The sequence below is a fragment of the Mya arenaria genome, chromosome 10, assembly GCF_026914265.1.
Source record: "Mya arenaria isolate MELC-2E11 chromosome 10, ASM2691426v1".
NCBI lineage: Eukaryota > Metazoa > Mollusca > Bivalvia > Myida > Myidae > Mya > Mya arenaria.
In genome coordinates, this window is record NC_069131.1 from 63,643,689 (window position 1) to 63,653,902 (window position 10,214).

The following is a 10,214-nucleotide window of genomic DNA, read 5'->3' on the forward strand; positions in this document are numbered from 1 at the left end:
AAGTTCGAGATAAAGAACCTTCGACACATCCGAAATACAAATATATAACACCAAAGCAACACATGTGAGTCCGAATTATGTTTAATGTTTACATCCGCTATTGAATCGGTCTTGTAATATATTCCCGTCGTGAAAATAGCAAACTTATTATTGGAAAACAAATTAATTATTTCTGTCAATTTTATTTAATTCACGTTTTTTGATAACACGAACATTTTACGCCTGGTTCTTCTTTTAATTGGTCGACAAGAGCAGTGGAACTATCATCTGACATTTAAAAGTTATTATTTTGGTGCCTATATGAGATTGTCATCGAACTAATTAAATCTCCATGTTTTATACATAAACAAAAAACATGAGCTTGAGTAAGGAATGTCTCTTTTTCTTAAAAAAACATAAGCAAACAACTTTAATTTTTTTCACACTTACCAATTATACTCCAAATCATGACAGTTTGTTCGTCATGTGTTTTTATTCGCATCTACAGCTCGATCTGCAGTTCGACATAAAAACACAGAAAATGTTTGAAATTCGACCGCAGGGACTGAAATATGACTTCGACATAGCGAAAACAATCGGGATTGAACAATCGACATATGCGGAATCATTTTATATAGAAAAAGAAGGAATAAATTCGGGACCTGAGAAGGAGTTCGACATAACCGAACAATGGAGATATCAGAGATTGACATAGCATGATCATAGTATCAACAATTTGAACGCCCATTAGAGGAAGAGGAATACTTCCGTTCCTTATATGACTAACTCTGTGAACGCCCCCTACTTCGGATTCGAATATGATCAACGCTGTTAACGTCTCCTTGAGGTAGAGCAGTACTTCCATTCTATAAATGATCAAAACTGCCAACGGCTCAAAGCATCAGCGTAAGTTGTATTTCTTTCCAAGAGCCGTGAAGCCCAACTGATCGCGAAATATCAGAAAATAAATAACTATAATGTGGTTTAAGTATGGTACGACTGTTTACAGCCGCCACACAATACTAAACACCATATGTAGACAAAGTTTAACATTTTCTAAAAGCAATATCTTCGGATGCACAAACGTCATCAAAAGTATGAAATTAAATTGGCAAATCTTAATCTTTATTCCAATATTTTGGATTGTTTTGAGTTTTTATGCATTTTAAAACAATTAAACAACCATATTTAAGACCTTATAGGGATATCATACCACCCAACCCCTCAACCCCAAGACATAAAAACACAGATGAAATTGGTTAATTAAAATTTCCATGTCAATATTGTAGATAAATATGATCACCAAAGCAAAATAACTAGCTGAAAAGCTCTTCTAATCCCCACCCCACTAACCCTTTGATTAAGCCCAGATTTGTTTTCTTGTGAAAGTGGCCACATACTCTAAATTGTGCACCCTCTCTTTCGTCAAAATAAAAACCTTGACCTGCCCATCAAAACAAAGTGATATTCCCGTGTTTTATATCCCTCCGTGTCAATTTGTTCAAACTATTTCATAAATTATCTTCTAATGCAAATATAATACATAGATGGCACACTTTTCGTTCATATGTCAACATTTGGTTCGTTAACCATGCAAAAGATGAGTCGCGGTGAACCTAGACATTAAACTAAATATTAAACTGAATAAGCATTTAAGTTTCAATGTAGCCTTATCAAAGACATGTCTTATCATATTTCAATTTTGAAATCCTTACGTCTTTGCGAGTATTATTCCTAAAATTTGGCTTGATTAAATATTCTGTTTTGCTGATAAAATTTGGCACGATTACGGGACATCTCGAGTTAAAATTGCTGTGCATTTAAGGTATTAATTTTCATAAGATGTAGAGCAATGTTTTGAGTTGTTGACATTTGAGAGCGCTATCTAGGGTGTTGTATATTACAACTTCCTGGACTGAAGGTCAAGTATTTAAGTGTCTCAAAATAAGATCGTCAGTATTAAGTTTGGATTATGGAATCCGTACGCAATTTTCTGCTGGACAATCGGATGTACTTTCTCACAGGAGCCACCATATGTGGTTCCGCTTTGTTAGTGTATATGAATATTAGCAGCACGGGACACAAACCAAGGTAAAAGCACTTGTTTTCAATTTGAAACAGCTATTTTCTCTACGATTAACGTTTTTCCAAGGCCCACTTAGGCCGACTTACAAACAAATTGTATAGATGATTTATGTCAAATGACGACAAAGAAATCGATATGCATAAGCATGTTCAAAGAGTACATCACAAAATATAGAAACACACGACTTCCTGATGCAATTTCTCAGAACTACTTAAGCATTATACACTAAAGCTAAAATACATTTATAAATTTAACTAAAAAAAGATAGTTCAGTGTGATAATCCAATATTGTTTTCTTTCTTGTTAATTGGAGAATACTGAACTAGGTAAAATAGAACGAATATAGTGTTTTCGCTTGATCCAGTTAAATGGAGCACGTGAATTCCTGAGAAATCGGGACTTGCCGCCATGATCATGACCAGGTACAAGTCTGAGAAATCGGGACTTGCCGCCATGATCATGAACAGGTGCAAGTCTGAGAAATCGGGACTTGCCGCCATGATCATGACCAGGTATTAGTCTGAGAAATCGGGACTTGCCGCCATGATCATGAACAGGTGCAAGTCTGAGAAATCGGGACTTGCCGCCATGATCATGAACAGGTGCAAGTCTGAGAAATCGGGACTTGACGCCATGATCATGAACAGGTGCATGTCTGAGAAATCGGGACTTGCCGCCATGATCATGACCAGGTATTAGTCTGAGTTCATACTTTACAATGCACATTTTAATAATAACAGTTATTCTTGATGATGACCTTTAATTTTTAAGTAACACTTATGATAGAAAACACACCACCTAGAGTCAAATGATGTTATATGGCCTGGTCAGTCACCCATTTATATTACCACTCGATATTTTAAAATTGCCTTGTTTTTATGCGACAACTTTTCGCCGTTGTGAAAGCCGCACTCAGAAGGTTAATGAAGTCAGCGGTCAACATTATTGCACTGGTCTGGACCGGCAAAAAATGCTATATGGACCGCTGTTTTCATAAAACTGTTATTTTATTAAAATACATTCATATACGGACCGACCGGCAATACACATACAGAAGGGATACAATTATGTAAGGTATCATATCATTAGAAAGTTTCACTTTCTTTTAATATGTTCCTAAAGGAGTTAAAAAATGATTTTTCGTCGTTTATAAAAATGGTTCTTAGTATGACATGTTGTGTTGGTTTAATTTAACAAGGCTTTTTTACAGTACTTGCCACGCCATTATTATTTAAAACATTTTGTTTATAAGATGAAAACTAAATTGACTGGGTACAGGAATCGCGAATACAAGAACAGACGAAGGTCTCAATAGAAAACCTACAATAAAGACAAACTAAACATCACGCCCAGTTAAACTACACGTACGTTTGAACCATAACAATGTTTAAACTGAAATAGGATATTGTCTGTGTCATTGTGCAAAACTGTGCTTTCTACCTCACCTTTGATAACAGCTTGATGAATCTACATGTATGGTTTAAATAGCAATCGTTGTAATTTGTGGTTTAACACGCCAGGATACTTGCTTCTCTATGTAGATCGTCAGAGTGTAAGCTGTTTACAACTGTGCGTTTTTAACACGTTAATAACAGTGAATAATTTACACTGCTTGGCTTCTCTCTGTAATTTCTATCGCATTATTGTAAAACTGAATTAATGTACGTGAACGATACATTATCCCATATTGTTACTCATCCTATATCTGACATAATACCATTTTTACAGGGTATGCGGATTGGACTACCCACGTGACATAGTCGTCCTTCATTCCATACCACGTGATCGTCTCACACCAAACCTGGGCAACTTCTCTTTGAAGCTGGAGACCTATCTCAGAGTCAATGCTATACCTTATCAGGTTAGATTTAACTTTAATTAACAAATTAAATATAAACATTGTATTGATAAACTACCAGTCGAAGGTTCTGGTTACTCTTCGATACAAATGGTTGCTTGTGAAGCTGTTTCCCTGATAACAACGTCGCATGGTTTAGTTTAAAAAAAAGCCGTTATAACGATTGTTTAGTTAATATCTAGTAGCTTATGAATTGTGATATTTCGATTTAATTCTGGATCTGTATAATACAAACCCATACAATAATGTTTGAAAACAATTGATGATTAACTTATTAATCTTAAAGCTATAAATGAATCTTCCATGCGCACATGAGCACATACCCCACTTGTTTGTACCTTATAGTTTGACGGACAACCACTTCAAGGACCAAAGGATAAAGTACCCTGGATCGAACACACTGGCGTGACGATTGGAGATTCGCAGTTTATCATACAGTACATAGAGAAAGAGTTCAAGGTTCAATAACTTTGAAAGTGATATGAAGTAAAGTCTTTCCTTTGAAAGAAATTAAAACAATTTATTGTCAATCAAAAATATAAACTTTCTTGCGGGACACGTATCGTAAATACAGCAATAGTATTGATAAACTTATTTGACAATATACAATTAAACATCATATTCATTTATAATGATACAAAAATTCACTTACTGCTTAATTTAATTTGTGGTTCATGCTGTACTAATGAAGGTCCAAACACTGGGTGTCGCAGTAATTGAACACCTGCGGTTGGAGGTAGTTTGGCCTTTACCAATGTAGGCCAAGAAAAAAGGTGCGTTTAAATTTGTTTGCAATAGTTAAAATATTTCAGTCTGATGACGGTTTATCTTGCACCAATGTAGGCCCAGCAACTTACAAGCAAATTATACTGGTTCTATCACTGCAGTTATTCCTTATGGAATATAACTGTTCAAATCACAATTCAATTAATTTTAAAGTGGCGTTTCTGCCTAAATGTTGTTGTTTTTTTCAAAATACTGAAATCACTTTCTTTACATTTTTTGAATTGACATGAAAAAATATATTTTACAGAATGATATTATACAGAACACATATATGTATAATATCATTCTAAATATTACATAATACATAAAAAGTCTAAAAATGGAAAAAAATAATCACCTTATTAACAATTAAAAGAAGCCTTTATGCCGAAGTGTCGATAAAATATTATGATTAGTACTGCGTTTGATCCGGGAGGTTGTATTCGACTCGATTGGATTTCTGCAGATTCGGATCAATATCTACAAAATTCCAAGAGAGTCGAATAGGACGTTTCGTATCATTACGAAGTTCTAACAACGCTTTAAGTATATGCATCATTAGATAAATCACGTTCAAGACTGTTTTCATAGCAAATGTCATTATAATGACTTACTATTTTTACGCCGTCATTCAAAAATCGCACAATGATACACTTCTGACGTGACGTCAGCAGAATGAAACGGACTCCCGTATTTTTCGATATGTATTGCGTGTGGATTTATGATTGGTATACAATAAAGAGATTGTTCTATTTTACTTCACGAACAATAAAAATGCAAAAGTAAATTCTTGAAAAGGTCAATGTATATTGAGTAATTTCTCAAAGATTTTTTAACCAATCGTCAACGTGTATTTGCACATAAGGGTATTTAGTACCCTATATCCGACAAATAAAGCATTACCATCGTATGTTTTGTGCCTTTGATATTTTTAAACTTGTCGCCTGCTGCCTGTCGAAGTAAATGAATAAATTGTTTCTCATCCATGTGCTTTTTATAGATGACGATCTCCAAACTTTCTGAACTGACATGAACATAAAAGGGAGTTCGTATTTTCATATCACAAGCTATAAAGCATCTTCTTAACTGTACGTTTTTTGTTCCTTATGATATGGACTTTTATCTGTTAGCGGCGCGAAATTATGAACGGGTATCTACCGGTAATAGAAGATAGTGTACCCGGATCCAAAATGTATTCCCGTCCAAGCCCTATAATACGTCTATATCCACGTCCATATACTGTCTTGCTTCCTCTCTATTATTATTTCCCATTACAGGTTGAACACGTTGACACGACATTTCCCATTACAAGTTGAACGCGTTTACACGACATTTCCCATTACAGGTTGAACACGTTAACACGACATTTCCCATTACAGGTTGAACGCGTTTACACGACATTTCCCATTACAGGTTGAACGCGTTTACACGACATTTCCCATTACAGGTTGAACACGTTAACACGACATTTCCCATTACAGGTTTAACGCGTTTACACGACATTTCCCATTACAGGTTGAACACGTTAACACGACATTTCCCATTACAGGTTCAACACGTTAACACGACATTTCCCATTACAGGTTTAACACGTTTACACGACATTTCCCATTACAGGCTGAACGCGTTTACACGACATTTCCAATTACAGGTTGAACGTGTATACACGATGGGGGTTTTCGTTGACGATATGTTTAAAATGCAATCATCTTTCCCCGCTTGGCTGAAAATACCACTTGGCAGGAAGTTAACATCCATGTTGTATGCTGTCGGAATTAGTCGCCATTCCAACGAAGAAGTGCACGCGATGATGGTCAACGATTTAAAGCAGTTTTCGGCAATTCTAGGTACTTATTGGTCACTTATTTCAGTCTATTATGATTATGATTTTATGATTATGATTCTTACTATTTGAAACACGCTAGAATATAGGAATTATATTTATACAATACTGATTAATTTATTCATTATGTCAAAAGGTTACTAACTAGCTCGATAAGCGTCAATGACATCCATGAAGACAAGTATCAATAGCGTCAATATTAAAATTAGTTGTTCAATGCAATTTCAGTTGATATTGTGTAAAACGTTTGCACATTGGGTTAAAAGTTTGAAACTTTGTACTTTGTATAAAATATGTTTAAGATTGAAAAACTCAGGACCCACTCTTAATTTATCCAACATGACTTCCAAAAATCAAGATGGCCCCCATTACTGTAATTATGTTAATATATATTTATGGTGCTTCCTGCGACCTTTATATATGCCTTGAAATAGTGATACTTAATGAGTATTATGATGTTAAAAGAAAACAGTTTGAAAACTTCATACAGATAATCCTCGAAACAAGATTTGTGCTACCCTGGCAACTCAGATATCCTTGGAAATGATTAATATAACGATGTTAAGGGCAAAGAACACAATAACACAAGATGATGCTTTATACGACCGACGAAATGTTCCATTTAATGTGTTGCAGTATTGCAGTCGTGTTATATAACCTATGTATGATAAGGACCAAAAAGTTCAAGATGGCGTTTAAGATAATCGAATTTCAAAACATTGATTGCGTATATTCTATCTCTAAATATCGCAAATATTTTAATAGATAAGACTGTTAATTTCAATGTACATTGCTCTTATTCCCAATGTACCTTAAATTTGCTGCGTTGACTACCTCCAGCCTCACGGCCATTTAAGTGTCAAGGAACGAAAATGCCATAAATTTAATATTTCCTGAATATATTGTTTTAGTTTTTGATACTAACGCACGTTGAGTGTATCGAATTTGGGATGACATAAATTAAATATTTGTTTTTAAATCAGCTTACTTTTTCTTGAATTGTTAACATAATTTTATTAAACTACTAGTGTGTTGTGGTTATTTGTAAGGGCCCTCTCAGGATATATGCAGTATGTCTACCAAATTGAATATGGCCACCATATGGCATATTCTTTTTGTTTTAATTACAGTGCTGCACATTGGCTTGACTGGCTTTAAATGGGCTTTATGGTTGCCAAATGTGTAGTGTTTGTCCATGAAAGACCTTATGTACAAGCCAAATGGGCTAATTTGGCTCTGAATGGGCTAAATAGCCTAAATGTGGTCTTATAGGCAATGCAAATGCTTAATGACAGCTGTACATGAGATTGTATATTTTTGAATGGACTTTATTGATGCAAAAATGTAAACAACGTAGCACTGAGTACGCTAATAGGAGCTGCACAAAGATATGTTTGGCATTGAATAGGGCTTAAATGATTTTGATTTTTTAGTCTTAATCAGAGGTGCATACAGATTTCTTTGGCTCTGAAAAGGCGCCATGGTTGCTCTTGGTCTATTTGACACTGAATATGCATAATAAGAGCTGCGCATGTGTTTGCTTTGCTCTGAATGTTGTTTATTGTCTTTGCTAAGATGTTATGGTTTTATTTCGCATTAATAAGACTTAATAAGAACTGCATATGGGTTTGTTGGGCTCTGAAGGGGCTTCATGGTTGTCAACTTGTGTTATTTGGCTCTGATAATGCTTATTTGGTTGTCAAAATGTGGCGCTTTTAGAACTAGGTAGAAATTGTTAGAAATGCACATATTACTAGTAAGCTCTGTATGTGCTTGTGGGGGGGGGGGGGGGGCAGAGTAGACTAAATTAGAGTCATTATTGAAAATGTGATCTATTTGATACTGAGTATGCTTAATTAGGACATGGGCTTGTTTTCGGCCCATTTAGGCTGATGATTGCTTTTGGCACTGCAAAGGACCCTGAAGAAGTAAAGAGTTTGTTTCGCTCTGAATCTGGTCTATTTTGCACTGTGGAGTTACACAGTGCTTTGTTATATACGATAAAGTACTGCACTGAACTTAGTATGGACCCTCTATGTTTGTTAATATATCAAAAAGCTTGACTGTGATGACTAAAGGAATTATCAGACACTGGAAGGGTTTGTGTAGATGCCTTCTGTGGTTAAGAATGCCGATTGAAATGTTGCTATGGTGTTTGCTTGCCACATGATGGACATAATCATATTTGCATTTGCGTTTATGAGATGTGGCAGAGGGTGAAAAGATCAGGAAATTCGCCATATGAAAACAAAACATTTTAACTGATTTTGGTTATAAGTATGAGATGAAAGAGATTTTTTGTTGCTATTTGAATAGTTTCATATTGTTTTCTAAAACTGAGACTTAAAATGATATTATCAAATATATGTTATAAATGTTTACAAAACAAATAAAGAAAAATAAACGAACTTCATGAAAAAAAAACAGAATTTGGGTCCATTACATTGGGTCCAACAATTTTTTTTTGTAGAAAATGGCTGCCATGGCAGCAAAAAAGCGTATTCTATAAAATAATATTTGACTTTTATAATGTTTCTTTATGAGACTTAAACAATAAAGGAAACTCAATATCAATAATGTACCTACTTAGGTAATACGTACGACATTTCATTTATTTATGACAATTTCACTTCAATAACATGAAGGGTGATGGCGGCAGTCTTTGAGTTTAGCACCGTTTTGGACAAATAAAGGTGGATCCTGAAACATGCATATGTGACATCAGGCAACGTTTCATAGTTCTAACCCAAAATGCACAACTTGGTATAGTTTTGTCAAGATATGACTGCACTATATTGATTCAATACAATTTGAAGTATTTTTGAATTGCAAAATAAAAAAATAAAAACTTACAATCTTACATATTATCGCTTGTTGTATATCTCGTTGAGTGTGTATTATGCTTCTAAGGCGACCGAAAAATACGTTATGGGAGACCGGATAGGTGATGCTGACTGGGCGGCGTTCGGTATCTTGTCCCAGGTCCGCTGGTGCACGCCGTCAGCCTGTTCGGGAGCTGCTATGTTACAAGATGAGATAACTACTTCCGATAGGACGTCATACGGCACAATAAACATTTATGCTTATTTTCGTGCATTCGGGATTTATTTTTATGTTATAACACACGTAATTTGTATAAATTACCTGTTCTAAAATCGTTATACCAAAAACCGTTTGTTGCAAATCCATCTGTTCAAAAATATGTTTAAGGTGCTGAATTAAAGAATATCACAGACTACATGGACAGAATAAAGAACGACTTTTGGCCAGACTGGGAAGAAATAACAAGTCAGGCGGCACAGAACGCTTTATGATGATGGAACTATACAAATTATTCAAAAGTTTGAGGACAAGCAACGGAAAAAATACCATCGATGTCTTTGGTTTGCAGAAATTCAATAGGGCACCTTATTGAGTCGAATTCGTAAAGCATCTTGGGGAACATTACTTTGCAAACTTTGCAAAAGCAAAACAAAGATGTCTAAATCATAAATGAATATATGACTGAACAAATTATACATTTTTCCATAATGTTAAAACTCGGCACCATTGCGACTTCTGTCTGTGCTAAAAAACGGCGCGAGTTTGCCCACTGTCCATAATGGCAACGCACGGGTCCAGTGTGCCCTCTGTGCATTATGCTTAAACACGGCGCGAGTTTGCCCACTGTCCATAATGACAAC

General features: G+C 35.2%; 1 protein-coding gene across 1 annotated transcript; it reads left to right on the plus strand.

Annotated features, from left to right (window-relative positions):
- Window positions 1-1,949: 1,949 nt before the first annotated feature.
- LOC128206727 (failed axon connections homolog) lies at window positions 1,950-10,214 on the plus strand. Its single transcript, XM_052909374.1, has 5 exons — window positions 1,950-2,070; window positions 3,794-3,926; window positions 4,269-4,382; window positions 6,340-6,535; window positions 9,742-10,214. The coding sequence occupies exons 1-5, from the start codon at window positions 1,952-1,954 to the stop codon at window positions 9,843-9,845; spliced, it is 666 nt and encodes a 221-aa protein (XP_052765334.1). The 5' UTR covers window positions 1,950-1,951; the 3' UTR covers window positions 9,846-10,214.